The sequence below is a fragment of the Hermetia illucens genome, chromosome 1, assembly GCF_905115235.1.
Source record: "Hermetia illucens chromosome 1, iHerIll2.2.curated.20191125, whole genome shotgun sequence".
NCBI classification, from domain to species: Eukaryota; Metazoa; Arthropoda; class Insecta; order Diptera; family Stratiomyidae; genus Hermetia; species Hermetia illucens.
In genome coordinates, this window is record NC_051849.1 from 182,813,052 (window position 1) to 182,831,800 (window position 18,749).

Consider the following 18,749-nt stretch of genomic DNA (forward strand, 5'->3'; position numbering starts at 1 on the left):
AGCCAATAAACCACTCCATGGATAAATCATCTTTGAAAACATACGCGATTAGTAAAAAGTCCCGAAAAAAACTGCCAAAACGCTTCTCTAAACTGTTCAAAATTTTCCCTGAAAACATCCTTTCCATAAGTTCCCAGAAACACCCCACTGGAATCATTTCCAAAACAATGTAATTACTCATATTGAACCGATAAACTCCATTTTTCTCCTCGTCATGTTCCGTACTTGATAACATTTCTATGACCTAGAAAGTATTGGTCGCCATGGACTCCGAACCTACAAATACAGGTACACACCATATATATATAGCCAGGCACCAACTCACACTTACCAGAAATAGAATAGATACTATCTATTTTTGCGCAGAATACGTTCCAGTGTACCGAGGACAAGAAAAAAAAAATCGATAGGACAATGAGCAACTTGCGAGATTTTATTACGGCATTTGTCTGCTGACTTATCAAATCTACGGAAAAATATAAGATAGGAGATACCGAGACAATGTATGATGCCCGGAGGATACTAGGATGGGGTGGCAAAGTAAGTTTACATGTGTCTCTTTGTGTATGAAGGAAGAAAAGGATAACGACGATTCCATAAGTGTTTTGTCGCCATATAAAACGGTCATAAAATAGTCGAGATTATTGGTGGCCATTAAATTGAAAACTATTCTTCTCGACTTTGGTCCGTCTGGATTGTGTCTGGGGTGAGAAAGGCCCCTGGGGATGCAATTATTCCAAGGATATTGATGTGATACTCGAGGCGGATAAAGCCCATATAATTTTATATCCGTATTCAAAGGGTGAGACCTAAGATATTTGATAGTTAAAGTACATTGGAGGATATGGATGCCGGTGCATATTAACATGCTTTTATATTCATACGAACTTTGATAACTGGATATAGGGCAATGGACCTTAGGGAGTCGCCTAATTCGATCAAAAGAAAATAAATAGGAAGAGGGTCTGCTTTTTATCAGGACGCGAATTTTCCTACATGTATATCTACTTTATTCTCTGTGTCTGGTTGGCAAAGCGTTTGCGAATTTAGTGTTTAGTGAGTTTGTATGAAAAGCGAATGTCATATACCTTCGTCAAAACAACAAAAAAATGCATTCAGAGCCTGATTAAGTTAGGTAGGGTGAGTGATTAATATAAAATCAATAAATTGCGCTAGTTTACGGGAATAGGGAAACACGGGAATTCTGTTGTTGCTTCTAAGAAAAAAAAGTTCAAATATTCCAGGGTTCTACAGCCCATCTTTGCAGGATAAGTTGTGGAAATCAGTGCCTTGCTCATGAAAATTCGCTGGAAACTATAAGTGCCATTCTTGATCCCCCTTTCCCCACTGATATTTGAACGAAAAGGCACGTATCTTTAAGCGCAATAACGGGAGGGTGATTGAAATTCAAAAACTATTAAAAATTAAGGGAACGCTCTCGGAAGAACCGCGAAATGATAGTACATGGCCAAACACGTGCAGAGAGAGAACTTATTTCCGCTTTGAGAATAAAAACCGAAAGCGGATCTACAATCATTGGCAAGAAAAGTAATGAAATCTTTGTGAGTAAACCATCAGCAACTGACGGGGCAAAGTTTTCATATTTCACCTACCAAAGTGAAGAAACCCACAAAACGCAGAGGACCCTAAAAGGGTTGGGCGTCACGATACCAGAAACTTGGCAATATTTCGATATTGTCTATTGAACGATAGTCATACTAGAGACATCTAAGACAATCTATAAGATCATATACAGTTAAGAACGTCTCCACGCTCTCAACAAGAAGTAGGTCCAAGATACCAAGATGAATCATGAGCATATCATTGTCATTAGGCTATTCAAGCAATCCGTATTTTAAGGTTTCTTTCTTTCCACGAAGAATACCATGAGCTTTTGCTTACCAGACATCAAAGTTTGCCTCCCTTGCCTCTTGACGCAAACATTCTGGTTGCACTCACGTCCTCAGAAGAAGCCGAAATTCAATTGATTTTACAGAGCTTACAACTAGAGCCGCCGACAAAAAAATGATTATGTTTCCTCCAAAAGCTTAGAAACTCTCTCAAAAATCAGATCCTGAATCCAACGTTCACGACGAATCCTATTTACCATTTGCAGGCCCGACAAGCTACAGCCACAGACGAGCACCACACACTAATGACATCGCCAAGATCGTCGGCTGTGTCACCGAAATGCAGGGGTTGCAGTTGAGGGAAAAACCGATAGATCTTACTGACTGCACCGAAAATGTTATGAGTTAGTACTTCAATCATGCACTTTGGGAGCTCTTTCCCAAAGTGCAGCAGTACATGTAGGACTTTCCTAGCTTCTCCAGTTTGTATACCTGTACGGGTAGCCCCCAGTCTCATCTGGGTTTTACCCCGTACTGTCACTGCTCCCAGACCAAATTGAAATAAGGACGTTATCTAGAAGATAGTTCTTTATTAATCTTTTCTATTATGTACAACCACAGCCTTTGGTTACATATAAATTTGTACAATCTGCAGTGGGCTAAAATCTAACCATGAAATGTCCTATAACCCCCGGCTGGTAAGTATACGAGGTCAATTGGACGAAAGCACAGCAACTGCCCTCGACTTAGAGCCAACTGGAGTTGGTGCGCCTTTCCGAAAATAGAACCTCTGGTATGAAGTCAGCTGAACTCTATCCTAAAGATGATCAGAATCGGCTTGGAACCAACTATTGACGAACCTGTCTAGCGTAGGAACTAAGACAGGCACTTTTCCTATCCTCGACTCGATTTTTAATTCAATTTTGTGTTTGCTAAAATAGTGAACAGTTCAGCCATCAATCTTCCGTAGCACTTAAACAAGTTGGGGACGCTTCAGGTATGAAAGGTTTTGTGTATTTCTTTTATAAAGATATTTGAGTGTGCATTTGTCCCATCGGTACGTAGTACTAATATATGCATATATCATGCAAGAATATCCACACGCAGGTGATATTGACATTCAAAGTCTTGAATCTGCAAACAAACGACAGCTTTGACCTGTTATAACTTTGTGGTGGTAAGATCAATTATTAAAAATTATAGTAATATACTATTATTAACTTTATTTGAACAGATGTCGGTATGGAGGGTATTTCGGCGCGTAAGCACCATATAGTGAATGCAGCCTCTTGATTTTTGACCGATTTTTCGGTTGGGTAGATCTTTTCAACAAATCTTAAAACTTAGACCGCCTCCGGAAAGAACTAACCGAGGCCTTTCATTTGATACCCCACATGACTATATTTGGGGAAAAAAATGTACATCCCCCTTTTGCATATATGGGGACCCCTCCTTAAGTTCGATCTAGAATTATATAACTCACTGTATGCGTGAGTGTTTACTGTTCCCACTTTTCCACCAAATTTGGTCTGAATCGCTACAAGCATCTTAGAGAAAAATGCATGTGACGGATAAACAGACAGACAGAAATAGTTCTAATGAGCATTAGAGAAAGAACACAACTGTGAAAATCATAGTTGGTGAATGAACACTTTACTCCCAATCATCGCTCCCATACTTGGGAGTAATGATTGACAGAACGCTCAACTTCAAAAACCACATTGAGTGCGCCGCAACTAAAGCGTCTTCCATCGCTGTAACGATTTCGAGGATACTACCGAACATTGGTGGTCCAAAACAAAGTCGACGTCCTCTGCATTCTAGGGTAGTCAGCTCCGTGCTACTCTACCCAGCTCCAGTTTGGGAAACTATTCTGAATAACAAAGTAAAATGCAGAACATTGGGAATGGCGTATCGGCTAAGTGTACTCCGGGAATGCAGTGCGTATCGGACAACATCAGGAGAAGCAGAGCAGAGATGCTCCCCATAAACATCATGGCGAATGAAGGCGTCGACTCTACGACAAAATGTATGCAGCAGGGAAGTCTAGCTTATTTCGACGGCAGCTGGTACGGTAGGAATCTATCAAATAGTCCCAAAAGAGATGGGACAAGTCACAAACTGGTCGTTGGACAGACCGCATCATTCCGGATATTCGGAGATGGTTTGGGCAAAGAATTATGGTACGAGTTAACGCTATTCTTAAGTAGACATGGAGGTTATGGTGTTTATTTACATCGATTTGGTCATGACGAGTCACCATACTTCCCAAGATGTGGTGATGTGGCTGAGAATGCGGAGTATGTCATATTTGATTGCGCCAGGTTTACCACGCACCGAACAAGCGGTCGCATACAGGCGCTTAACACCCGAAAATATTGTGGAGTTCATGCTGGAGTCAAAACAAGAAAGAGAAAGAACCATAATGAGCCACAGTTAAAAGCGGACCTAGCCCCGCGACGCAATACTTTATAGGAGTTTTGTGAGGAGAGTGGAGTGAAAAGGAGCTGGTTTTAGTGAGTAGAAGTGTCACATAACTGCATGGCAGAAGCCTGCAGTAGGTTTTGAACCTTTCAACGCCGACAAAAAAAGACAGACAGACGGGCAGACAGGCAGTAAACCGATTTTAATAACGTTTTGTTTTACACAAAACCTTAAAAACTAAATTTCTCAATGTATACATAAAAAACAGCTATTACTTGAAGCACATGGTGAAAAATGATGAGCGTGGGCAGCATGATATCTGGAAAACGAATCCGCTAACATAGCCCGATATGGTGGGGACTATTGGGCGGACGGTTCATTACAAACAGTGCACACTTGCTACTTTCCTTCACATTGCACCGATGATAAAAACGAGTCTATCCAAAAGGCACTACGAAACATTTAATTGTAGTTGCCATATTCAATGAGTAGTAAGGTAGAGCCATTTCTATTATCCTGTGGTTGTTGGTTATGGATGAGCTTCTGAAGACACTGCATCATCAATGAGATACAGGAGGCAATTTCAATCAATGTTAGTCCAAGTAGAACGGACAGCCAAACCACGACAACCAAAATACCGAACTTCAACCTCCACGGACTGAAAGGTTAGAAATTGGTCTTGCTGTCTAGTACGAAAAATCTGGACGTAATGCTAGATGCTAAACTTAGTTAAATGAAAACGTGGAAGAGCGGGTCTAGAAAACCAGTACAGCTTACTATACCTGCCAAACTACTGCAATAGGGGCTGCAACCGAACTTAGTTTTCTGGATGTACACACCCAGAGTATTTCCCACCCTCATTTTCAGCTCGCTTGTGGACTACGCTGAGGAAAGACTACAATACGACGAGCCCTCGTAGAGTACAAAAAGCAACATATGTCGGCATCATGAGTGCTTTGTGATTATACCGTACAGTGGCTATGAATGCTTTATTTTACCTTCTCCCACTCGACTATCATGCAAAATGTACCAGCTATGAATATCAAGATCCTGAACCTTGAACAAAGCCTCGAAATCAGGGAGTGAAAGTAAATGTCGAGTTCCGCGAAGGATACTTCAAAAATGTTCGCACTACGTGTATTACAAGCCGCGATGCGGAAAATTATATCGAAGTTAGCAGAGCAGTCCATCAGGCAAGAGATCATTGGATCTGCAACTACTGAAGCAGAATAACACGGAGACTTCGATATTCCAACCGAGACTATCCTCCCTTACGTTATAGGACCAATCACCAAGAAATGATCCAGCACCAGTTTACCTGATCAAATATTTTAAAGCAGTTGACAGAATGAGTACAATCTCGTCTCCCTGAGCTTACCCAACCATCAGTTTGGCGATTATATAGCCACTGTTGGCCAGTAGCAAATTTCAAACGACAGACAGGTTGGCCAGAGAGTCTTTGTTACAGAATTCAACTGCTGACAATTTTTGTTTAGGAATTGAAGAGTACGAAACTTTAAGCCATTTTCGTCCCTCTTTTAATTTTTAAACTTTGAATTTTAAGCACTAAAAGAGGAATTCGAGGACCAGAAAGAGTGGGAGTAAGTTGCCTTCGATTTGGTCCGATCCGATATTAACTGGATGACATAGGGTTCCTCCATAGGACCTAACCAAAAATTGTCTAGCTCCAGCCAAGCTTTGGTCTGAAGTGCCGGCGGATTTACGTTCGATATAATTCGCACCCATGTTTAGTTTTGCAAATTATAAAAAGGAGCGCATAACATCTAAGAACCGGTTCGTCAGGCTGCTCCCACAGCATAAGTAAGGTAGCGTCTGATAAGTTGCTTTTGCCCTGACACGAAACCGTTAACCGTCTTCGTCCTTCTTTTAATTCTTCTTGTTTTATAAGAACAAAAATCAACGTCGTTCCCATGTGAAGCTTCTGAGCTCCTCTAACTGCAGCAATAGCAAAAAGTAAGGAGATACTATAGAGTTTGGTGTTGAATCATAACCCCAAAAATAATTGCTGGAGATTTCAACGCATGGACCTTAGAGTGTGAAAGCCAAGTGACGAACACCAAAGACCAAATCCTGCTTTAAATCTTTGTTTAACTACACATTGTACTAGCCACTTTCCGACGCAGAGAGTTACGATCAATCTGTCATATCTGAGTACTTCGCTGAGAGAGGGATGGTCTGACGGTTTAGTAAACATTGTACCTAAACTGACTATTAGGCCATTATCTCCGACATAATAAATGGAGAAAGCTGCATTCGAAGGTACACTATAATAGGACAGGCTGTTCTACTGAGGAGACATTCCTGGCAATTCTAGAAGGAAGTCATAACCTCCAGGAAACAACAATGGAAAAGATAAGTTAAATGTGTCAGTTCGTAATTGAAGCATGTGAGGCACAGTAGGAAACCAAACTACTGGTGGATTTAAGAAATACTGAAATCATCAGAGCGAGGAGAAAACCGGAACACAAGGAGATGTAATAGGAGTACCGAGATTTTCTAAGTAGCCTTAAAAAGCAAACGAAATTGCTTCAGAGAGCCGCGCGGATGGGGTGCTCCCTACAAGGCTGTAATAAACATGATATGTGTGCAGAAATTACCCTAAGTCACATGTCCGTCGGCTCTTCTTCCAAAACAAAAGGAAATTGTACTTTGGACAATAGTTCAACAGGACGTTTTTTTTTGTTTGCCGTGGTTACCAAGGAGGAACTACGAGAAATCTGTGGCCGCATCAAAAATTACAAGGCTCTGGTTTTGGTGCACCCGTTCTATGGTCGATTCGATAGCAATAGCACTGAATCTGGCAAAGAAGGTGATGGCCGTCATTAGACGTCTGCAACACCTTTAATTCTGCCGAGGAGGGCCCTTGGTAACTTAGCTTGGTTAATCAAAGGTTGTTTCTAGGAGAGGCTTCTCTGGTACATTGCAACGACAAACCGAAAGGACACATTGCGACAGCAGGTGTTCCTCAGGGTTCCGTATTGGGACCCATCTTTTAGAACATCATGTTCAGAGGAGTCAACGTTGATTTATTTTGCGGATGAGCTACGGTTCCGACGACGGGGAATTTTATGGAAAGGAAACCATTCACGCCAACCAATCATGGTTACAAATGGCATAACTGTACTTGGGTGACAATGGGTGGTGATGCCAAGTTGAGTTTTAATGGGTACTTAGACTATGCGCTAGAAGTAGCAGCAAAGGCTAGTTCATTTCTAGTAAGGAGGATACCTAATATTGACGGTCATTGGAAACCAATTCTACGGGTTGCTGCAACCTAGCGCAGAAGAACTTTTCCTAATAAAAAAAGTGACTGCACTGAGCGGGCTGTAACTTTGAATTACGAACGTACTCCAAATGAACTATCAATCTACTCTTCGGTTACAACGAACAACACATCTTATTTGAATAGACAATTTATTTTCATCCATATAGAAGGAAGAGGCAAATCTCCCCGCACTACTACCTCTCCTAGTTTCTTGAGCAGTTGGCTACATAATCTACCATATTCCTTACGAATCTGTCAATAGTACCAACAGCGTTAATTGCGCATTGAGAAGCAGCTGTTGGAATCGAGTTGGCATATAATGCAGCGTCCCTCACAGACCCGGTAATGGTGCTAAAGAACTGAGCAGCATCCGAATTCACTTTAACTGGAATATTTGCTAAACAGTTGGTTCTATTTATAGCTCCGACCACATCCAATATTCCTGACTGTCGTCGGTTACAGGTATTGATTTGATCTGGTATACTGAAAAGGGTAGTTCCTTGCTTGGTCAGATTTTCAACCAATCCATTGAACTGTTCGATGCCTTCATTGAGTTTATTTGCAAGGCAATTGTAACCAATATCCTTTGCATCTCGGATTGCATTTCTGGTATCAGATATATTAGCCGATGCACATGCAGCAATTTTTTGGGCCTGTTTCTCTAAGGAGAGCAATCGATTTTCAGAATTTTGGATGGCATTCTCAACAGCATCCCGAGTTCCGTTAATAACCATTTTCATATTTTCTATAGCTTGGTTGAGATGGGACGTTAATGTTTTACTGAAAGAACTTCGTAGATTGCGTAGTTGATTGACGATTCCCTCGGTAGCATTATAACCAACAGTAGCGAGACTCTCAAGGGCTGACAAGAATGACCTCTGTGCGGATTCAATAATATTTAAAGCTGGTGATATATCGAATATAGGGTTTTCTGGTGTACTAATTGGTATCACCGGAACTGACTGGCGTTTGGAACGGCCTCCGCATGCTTCACCAATCTGAAGAAAAAAAAAGTGAAAAAATTAAAGCAAATTAGATATCCCATGTATGTACCTGCAATGAAACTGCAATGACAGTGAATAATATGAAAAACCTCATGGTCAAATATTCACTACCGTCCTGGAAATTAATAAATGCAATTTGTTGAAATTGATCCTGGCTTTTATATCATTTTCGCTTATCGATGTTATATAAGGAAGGAGGAACTGTTTTGCTGGCATTTTTGTAATATAAATGCTTTCAAGGCTTGTTTAAGGGGGTAGTTTGTTCAAGGGGTACAAAATGCAGAAAGCAATATTGCCTAGCTTGAAATATCGACTTAATCCTTGCCAGCAATCATTGTTGAAAATTAACTTTATAATATATTCAGGCAATAATAGAATGCCCTAGCCAATTTTGGATGGATGGATTATATCTGTTTAACAAACAGTCATATATTTTATGGAATAATTCCTAAATGATAATAGTTGCAGGTCCCCCCTTAAGAGCTGATCTAATCTCATTACGCTGTTCTTCTGTGCTTGTAATATAATTGAAAAAAATATATATCAACGCATTGTTTTCATGCCAGACTTTGCAATGTATTTATTCAGACTTTACAATATCCATATATATGTAGTATTCATATTCCATTTGTTTTCGAGAATGATTGGGGCGTTTCGATCATTTTTTGGTCGTTCGTCGTCATTTTCGTTATATTCCGGATAGGTGTGTTGGACGGACTATGCCGCATTTAGGATGGCAACCATAAGCTATGTGTGGGTTACTTCCCATCGCCCAGGGTTTCCAGACAAACCTCAGCTACCGAATTATCTTTAACGCGGGTTATATCGCTAATCATCGAAACTGCAGCTCTCACACCATATATATCGCGAATGTTCTGATTTCTGTAATGAGTTATGCCATTTATTCAGCGCAACACGCATCTCTGAATATTATTACAACCATACCTTCTGCGCCCATCCTGAGTGTACCTAAAAGACGTAGTGCTTCATCATCACTGGCAGAACAACCGGTATCCAGTACAGGCCTGCCTTAATAAGGAACTCCAGACATCTCGGTTTTGCGCCGAGGTCCTTCAATTCGATATCCCTGAAAGCTGTCTGACGACCTGGACTAAATGCCTTGGTATCAGATGACTATGCACATATGAAGGAAGAGTCACTAAAAACTTAGACTGAATGCAGCAAAAAGCTCATAGATAGCTGCTGAAAACTTAGAAACAGTGGCAGACCTCAAATTCTACGCTATTCCTAGAGTAGAAATAAGGTAGCCTCTGATGAGGTACCTCTGCAATGGACGAAACTGTTGGGCACCATTTTTTAAAAATTTAAATCAAAAAAGTTGAAGGGGGACGCTCGCCAATTTGCATTATCCTTCATCGAGTGCCTGTCCGCTCAGGACACCCAAAATCATTAAACCACACTAGCGGACGCGCTATAGCCATAGTTCTCAGTAAGTCATTAGTTTCCTTCTACGATTTACATTAAAAACGACTCTAATACACAATAATTGTAAATTCTTCAGATATCTGAACTCGTATTGGGTATATCTATATATATATGAGAAAGGACGACGGTTTAATTGGCAACCTTTCTCCCACATTTGGAGTATGCTGCAGTGGAATCAAGGCGCTGGATTGTGGGAATTGAAGTATATACATAGTCAAAAATTATTTAGCTTTTTAGAATATGAAGGATTAGATTATTTGCAGTCTGCAGGTCCTAAAATAAACCGTAGATGTAAAGGGGAGCTTTCCATTCTAGACTGAAATAACCTTACAGACGTTTAAGGCTCTAGTTGCAGCTAAAATACCTCTAGGGGGCATCTAGAATAGATGAACATCAAGGTTGTTAAATTTCCGTATAGAAAGTCTTCTTGGATAGATGAGGAAATTGATTGGTCACCCCCATGTTCTGCTCCAATAAGAGACAGAGGGTACTAAAATAGAACCTCGTACTGCTTGACAGTAGAGTAGTACGCACTGTATCGAAGATTACACCAGTAGCACAAGCAACTATATCCCAGAAAAATCAGAATGAAGAGTGACGAATCACTTTTTAGGTTGTGAGGTAAGTAAAATCAGACTAATAATCAGGAATACTCATTGCGGATCGCATAATTACCTGCATAGGATCTTAATTTTATCTGAATATAATATACACTTGGACGTTCCAAAAACTTGCTGAAAATTAGACTATTAAATATATTGAGTACTCAAATTTAACCTGTGCGGTGGTCGAGATTGTTCAGCGCTCTCGATCTCGCTCTCCCGGTTGTCACGCATGTTTGTGTTTGGCTGTGTGGTATCCTGCTGCTGTACGCTTATCACTTGCACAACATTAAGCATGATGTAAATACAACTGAGATATAGTGTCATCAAAAACTGAAACTGCGATTCGAGAAGGGAATAAACAGGAGACATACACGTATTCATATTGGAGGCCGTGGGGTAGAACCGTGTAGGGAGAGTAGATTCGTGGGGTGAATTGACATGCATTGCAAGTAACGGATACTGAAAACAGTTTAGATGCTTATTATCTCCACTCCCTCAGCAATTTGCATTTTGGCTTACTACAAAACAAACCTCAATCTAGCAGACATTCTTTCAGTGATCTCTTTAACGTAGAGAGCAACCTGAAATCTAATGGAGCTGTAGGGGGATGGTAGCATTAGATCGGCCCTTTCATAAAACCTCTTGCATGTGTAAGATAATGAGCCCTGGAGCAATATCATGATGCATTTTGGGAAATATTCAAGAGTATACAAAGGGTATAGCCAGTGCAATATTTCTTGATAAAAGACCACATTGACGATCTGACCCTGCGGTGTGAACTCCTTTTGGGCGTCATACCTTAAAAATAGGTGAGCGATGTTTTATTTTTAATTCGCTAGCCTTACCCTGTGCCCAGTTACCTAAGACTCATATCGGATCATCGGTCGCAATGTACTCGAGTAATTTTTCAAAAGGCGTGAGACTTTTCGCTCCATTTTAAACATCTTAGACACAAGTTTTACCAACAACTTCCGCGATGTCCTTGCAACAAACAGTTTCCTTATTTACCTGGAATTCCCATGATAATATGCGAATTGATAGTTGACCTCATTGCTCAAGATGCTGTTGTTTTCATAGCATTGTCGAAGCACTGATCAGGACTGATAGAAGCTAACAAACTTTTTTCCTTTTGAACAGACCGCCTGCTCGATAAAAATGGCTCCGCTCTAAGAGTTGCGCACGAACCAATGTGAACTTTGATTTCTAGATCGGCACATATAATTACTCATATATTCGGAAAGAGAACATTGAACATAAAGTATCATCATGACGTCGTTTCAATTCTGTCAGTGAAGAAAGAAAAGAAAATAATTGTCACTTTTAATTCCTGTTATAGCCGCACTTCTTTACCTTTTGCAGACTTCAGGGTGTTCTCATCGATTTATATGATCTAAGGTTGCAAATTACAGCTACTTTCAAGAGAAACCAGCTAACGCTGCAAGCAAATGCATAATGAACATAGAAAAGTGGGACTGATTAAAAGTCCATCCCTGAATCATCCTTTATCAACCATGCGGATAGTGCTAAAACTACATGAGGATAAAATCTTCTTCTTTTTCAGCCTTAATTCCATTCAATAGTGGAATCTTGAACGAAAGCGCCATTTTTGCCTATTGGAGTTTTGATCTATGTAGCACCGAGAAGTTTTTAAATCTTGTTCATAGCGTGTTACCCCACAAATTCAACGCAGCATCTCCACCCCCATTCCCGTCAGGCACGGTTCATTACCTGTGACAGTCGGCTAGCAATCAGAACCATATAGGGTAACAAGGCGGACATTAAGACGTTCATTGATGTATTGATACTAAAAAACCAAGCTAGTTGTGGGAAACCACGCCATCCAAGTTGCGCTGATACGCGAAGTAATTTCAAAGCGTCGTTCGCCGTAGGCTAATAACGTTGATCCGAGATACTGAAATTATTCAGTACTCGGAAAGTCGCTATCATTGACAATAATAGTGTCTGTTTCATTACGTTTGGTTGTCAAAACGCTTTGTTGTATGAAACTGGAAAAACATCCTCACAGAGCAATGTGGAAGGCGGATGCTCCGTGTGACAGTATCTATGACAAGAACAAAGAGAACGGCGGACGGATACTTTTTTGAAGAACAACGCTACCAGGTGTTATTGTAGAGCGCACCAGCGTTTGTGTTGCATGCGGTCAAATGCTCTTTAGACCAAGTAATGCGGCCGTGATCATTCATCGAAATGCGGGGAATTTTATCATGGATATATAACACCGAATACTTTAAGTCATTAGGTCATCCATGTTTATTGGAAATGGCGCCCAATGTGGGGCATAAAACTGAAGATCACATGAAAGTAAAAGATTTTTGGGGTAAGACTTTGTACTTAGGCAACAATATAAATATGGCGCTTGTTCAAATACAGAACATAACTATTGCTATTTACTGGCTTCTTAGCGAGGTGGTGGAACAAGTGTTCCTTGCCGTACATCCTACCCTACCGTTTGAAGCGCAGTTCCTCATCCTTTTCGTTCGGCATATTACAAAAGCCTTGTCATTATTGCTTGCTTACTGTTGTTATTACTTTGATTGAGTTAGATCTTGTCGAAAAAGAATTTGCCTTGCTGCTAGGTAGCAGCAGTTCCCAAAAAATGTTGTGTACACATGCTCTGCATCGCTTCATTTACCACGACAAGAATCCATCCCATTACTTTATCCATCTCCCTCAATCGTCCTAAATTTGGTATCATATTACTAATGCTCCCCTTTTAACGCCTTACTTACTCTGTTTGTCACTTATTGACATTATTACGAATTTTGAGGAAAGAAGACCTAATCTAGGACCACGAGATACGGCCAAATCAACAATCGTTTCTTACTCTCATGGAAATCCTAAACACTCAGCCAAGCAAATCGACGAGAAAGGGGAGAGGAGGAAATGAGGATTATCCAAAGCCCAAAGTACTTTTTACCCAGTGCTCAATTTACCTTCTTAGGATCCTGCATTCAGTAATTGAAAGTACTTTCCTCGAATGTTGGCACCACCTCACTGCTGCTGCTGCTCCTAATAATACTTTTCCGAAAACTGACAGTGCAGTGCCATATTTGGAAGCAAACCTTATGTCTCCGTTAAGTTTCATCCCGCGAGCATGTCTGGATGATAAACAGAGATCCGCTTATTAAAAGAATACACAATGCTGGCCTGCTGGCCCGAAGGCTAACTAGGACACAATTTCATCCTGAGAATTATATTATGGTTTCACTATTCAAAATATTTATGAAGGAGGCTGCTAGAGCGGGCTTTTTCTTGTCCCTTAAGAAGTGGAACATGAAAATTCTAGTAGGACTTTTAACGTTACACTGCCCCTTAAACTACCACATGGAAAAAATCGGTGTGGTGGTCTCGGTAAAATCCGGCCAATGCGAGGAGGAAGAAGAGACGGCCCTGCACTTCGTATGCAACTGCCATTGCTCCTCAAATCTCATACGAAGATACCTTGGTAAGGTTTTCTTCAACGAAGAGTCTGCGCCTTCTCTATCTCTGGAGAATGTTCTTAGATTCGCGAAAGCCTGGGAACGCCATCAGCGAGAACTTGATGAATAGGCGGTCTCCGTGGATAGTACCATGGGCCTAGCAAAGGTCTAAGTGCTTGGGGCTGCGGCTCCCCCCACTAATCTAAACTAACTAGCTTCACTATTCAAGTCTATGATTCCATGCATATTTACTACACGTCCACATCAAATCCTCAGGTTATCGTGATGCCTGTGTTCTAGTATTTTTGGTTCAAATCAGTTGAAAACCCCTTTCATTTCAATTCCGATATTTGGGAAATAGTTTAGTAATCGAAATTGCAAAAAGTTCCATTCGGCTGATAAAAAGCTTTATTGGTTGATGTGGGATCTAAATTGATAATGTTTTAAACATCCAAAAGTTCAGTTTTCTCAATTCTCTTCAACAACTTATTAAATTCAATGAAACTCCGATGACGATTTCAAATTCCATTAACTTACCTCTCACCAGGAGATAATAAGTGCCGGCCTTAATATGGCAACCCCCCCCTTTCCATACAAAAGGTGCACCACTCTCTTCGGGTCCGACTGCCAAGTAAACATGGTTTCATTTTCACAGGAACATTTTACGAAAAACTACGTGGTATCATTTGAGCTCGCGATATGGATCTCTACCAACCCAAAAAATTGGATTTCCATCTGTCAATCGATGCTGACTCACACACTAGTAATGAAAAGTGAAACACTGACCACAGCGTCTAGCGTCAACGGTCATAGTCAAGTCATTTTGAGCCGGCGCAAACGGTGGTCAAGACACGTTTGACAGCTAGGAATGTTTTACCCAACTGTCAACAGTTGAAAATTAAACCAAAACCAAAACCCAAAAACACCCAGCTTTTGCCAACAGGACAACGCCAGGCCAAATTTAACGATAGCAACTAACCAAGAACTCCGAGAGCCTGATTGAAAGATTCTTATACATCCACCTTTTAGTTAAGACCTGACGTTAAGTTATGGCCTATTTTTGTCCATTGCAATCAATTTTATTGTTAGAAAACTCACTGCAAGAGAGGATTGTGAACATTGTCTGTGGCAGCTTTTTACCAATATGAATTCTATGAGAGAAACACAACGTAACTACCTCTAAAAACGAAGATAATGGAAAATGTTTAATCTAAATTAGATCATTCAAAGTATGCCGAATAAAGCCTTCAATTTCACGCAAAAATACTGGGTTACTTCTTACTATACCTCATATATAAGATGTCCCTTTACTGAAATCTCTTTTGATAGCCCCAGGGCGATACCCATTCATCACAAATAGTACTTAAGGTGAAATCTCAGACGTTTGCCAACGCTAGTCGCACGAAAATGGTAAATTTCGACTCCAAAGATGATTTCTGCATTGGCAGATAGTATTCCAAATCGTTGATGCCGTGTTGTCCCTTGGCTCCCAGTGGCACAAAAGACTGCATTTTAGGTAACAAAATAAGAATTGGGGGTCGAACGCGTTGCACTTGAGCCCGTGGTACCGTGGCAGACCTCAGGAAATGAATCAAAACGTGTGCCGTGACAAAACGGAATTTGTTATTGCGCTATTCAGGGAAGCAGGGGGCCCCGCAAATAGTTCAATTTTGCTACCGTATCACAAAAAAACTTGCAGGTGATCACAAGTTTCTCAGTGGTTACAAGGCATAAGGTTTTCTTGCAAAACTGTTCGCCGCAGCTCCGGTTGTCCCCGCAAAGTAAATGCTGGTAATTTGATATCTTTCCTAGCGAGTAGAAGAATGTGATGATCATTAAGAAGGGTACCTGTTTGAGTGCGACAATTGGAGGGATGAATGCGTACTCTGCGCAAAGATTGTAGCCCAAATTACTTTGGGACGCATTAAAGAACATCTTGAAAGCTGGATCGGGCAGAGCAGTCGTTCTCAATACCCTTCGAATCATTTTGGAGCAGTATGAGCAGTTCAAATCACCGTTTCGGCTGCTCTTCATCGATTTCGAAAAGGTTTCTGATAGCGTGAACGGAAGTTTATTTGGAATACTCTACGCAGGAAGGACATTCCCGAACTAATAACTACAGTTAGAGCGATACATGATGCAACTTCTGAAGAGTCCCACAAGGTTATTTCTGTCGCCGACACTATTCTTTCTTATTATTGATCATATTCTCCATGCTGTCTTCTCCGTAGGATGTGGAGGACTGCAATAGACCATAAAATTTTTCCTCTAAACACCTCGAATATACTGATGATATCCTTTTGCTCTCTCTGCGAGTCAAAAAGTAGGCCAAATAGGTCTTCATTCAAAAAGCGGCAAACAAAGTCGGGCTGAAGATAAATACCCACCAATGCTCTCAATCTCGTGGGACATCGCACAATTCCTATCGGCATTACCGACGCTTGATCAATTTGGTACCGTCGTTTCAAACCACAGCGGCACCGAGCTTGATGTTAGCCGACGCGTTAATAGTGATAGATCTGTCTTCACAGTTTCGTCTAAAATGTAGAAATGCATGTATCCCACGCCAATATCCTCTCTGTGTCCTTATGTGAGAGCAGCAGATGGAGCACTATTACTCAAAAGCTTCAAACCTTCGTTTATACCTGCCTCCGTCTTGTCTGTCTGGTCTAAGAAAATCACGAAGCGTGAGCTGAATTGGTGTACAGTCCAGGTACTGGTAGATGTGTTAACTAGAAGAGGACGGAATTGGCAGTCGATAAATCACACTTTGGGAAAGGCAATAAATTCATTACTGCAGAATCGCCGGCGAGTAGGCCGCCCAAGAAGTACTTGGCGCAAAACAATAAGGGAGGATTGTAGGCTTCCCGGGATGACCTAGAGAGCGCTGGTACGCATTTCCCACCATTCCCCAACTATATTAAGATTCAAAAACTGCAGTGGATGTGCCATGAACAAAGAATGGATTATGGAAGAATTGTTAAGCACATAATTTGACACAAATAGCTCCTAACGAAAACGAATTGATCTTGTATTACTCATTGCTCGGTTTGTCACTTATTGCACCATACTTCAAACATAGTTTGAGAAATTTGATGTCTTCACCAAGTGTAGCCGTGCTTTTTCTGACTTTGAGCAGACTATTAAAAACCGCCTTAAAAATTCAACGGGGTTACGAATGTGAAAAGGAACACAAACGGACATTGCTAAATAAGAAGCTCAACTTGTTGATAAAAAACTGGCGGCGCACTAGACAGGAAAAACCAACGGTAAGTACTATTCCTAATCAAGTTGTTAATAAATCATCTATTAATTTCAGCAATGAGAAAATGGATCTCCTAAACAAGGGCTGGAACTACGCCGTAAAAACTGACCTACCAGTTGAACACGTTGTTGTAAATGTGGAAGGAGCCATAAAATTCATGGGCAATGAAGCGAAGGAGGAAATCCGGTACGAACTATCAAAAGCCATCGCTTACCAAACTAAGATTCAAAAGTCTGCTAACCAGCGGGAAACCAATATCGTACGAGAACTGCAGAAGAAGCCTAAAAGCGGACAAAGGTAATGCGATTGTATGATAATTATGGATAAGCAACGTTACGAGAACCTAGTAATGGAAAAGATGACTGGAGGAAACTACTTTGAATTGAGGAATGACCCGCTACCAGGATCCATAAAACGAGTAGGGAATGCCCTAAAAGAAAGCTCTCTAGTGGTTGATAACCCAGCCCGGCTGCGGACGCCGAACCCCTCTATACACAAACCAGGCAATGAGATGAAGGAGATTATTGCAGGTTCTAACTCCCCTACTTACAACATTGCGAAGTGGCTGTTTGAGGTATGCCAAAAATTGGGCTCTATCAATGGAAAACAATCTGTCAAAAATTCGAAAGAATTGATTGAAAGATTGAGTGCAGTGGGGGCTTTGGCGAATAATGAACGCCTAGTGTCATTTGATGTTAAAGCCCTATTTGCCAGTACTCCTGTAAAAAAGGCAATAACTAAATTTGAAGACTGGCTACTACGGTTTGGTTCGACATCAGAATGGAGGAGAAAGGCTAAACAATATGCGAGGTTGGCTTCCCTCTCCATGAATGAAAATTATTTCACATTCAGGGGAAAAAACTTCAAGACAACCTCAGGTGTAGCGATGGGCAATCCTCTCCCCCCACACCTAAGTGAAATCTTTATGGCATCACTGGAGGAGAAAATGGAGTAGGATGGATTATTGCCAAATATGTGGTTGAGGTACGTGGATGACATTTTGACAGTGATCCCGGACACAAGTATCTAAAATATGTTGGATGAAATGAACACGCTACACCCTAAAATAACTTTCATTCATGAGATTGAAGTTAACAACCAATTGCCTTTCTTAGATTTATTAATCAAACGTCAAAACGGACAAATTTCTTTTTCTATTTTCACGAAACCCACCAGCACCCAGCGTACAATTCCGGCCACTTCGTTCCATAGCTACCAACATAAAATGGCAGTTTATGGCACGATGATCCACCGCCTCCTAACAATTCCACTCACAGAGGAAGACTACCGGAGCGAAAACTCTACATTATGGACACTGCAAGGAAGAACGGGTACACCAGCACCACCATACTTTTGAACTTTTACTATATGTCGATAATAAAAAGTATCCTTCGTAATCAAGATATGCATTTCATATAATAAAAACAAA

At 40.9% G+C, this 18,749-nt stretch overlaps 2 protein-coding genes across 3 annotated transcripts in view; both read right to left on the reverse strand.

Moving 5' to 3' along the window:
• The window catches only part of LOC119661475 (mucin-17), a 538,210-nt gene that overhangs the window by 328,365 nt on the left and 191,096 nt on the right, over positions 1 to 18,749 (reverse strand). The window lies entirely within an intron of this gene.
• On the reverse strand, positions 7,693 to 8,708 carry LOC119661478. Its single transcript, XM_038070842.1, has 2 exons — positions 8,614 to 8,708; positions 7,693 to 8,558 (listed from the first exon to the last, which is right to left on the reverse strand). The coding sequence occupies exons 1-2, from the start codon at positions 8,656 to 8,658 to the stop codon at positions 7,764 to 7,766; spliced, it is 840 nt and encodes a 279-aa protein (XP_037926770.1). The 5' UTR covers positions 8,659 to 8,708; the 3' UTR covers positions 7,693 to 7,763.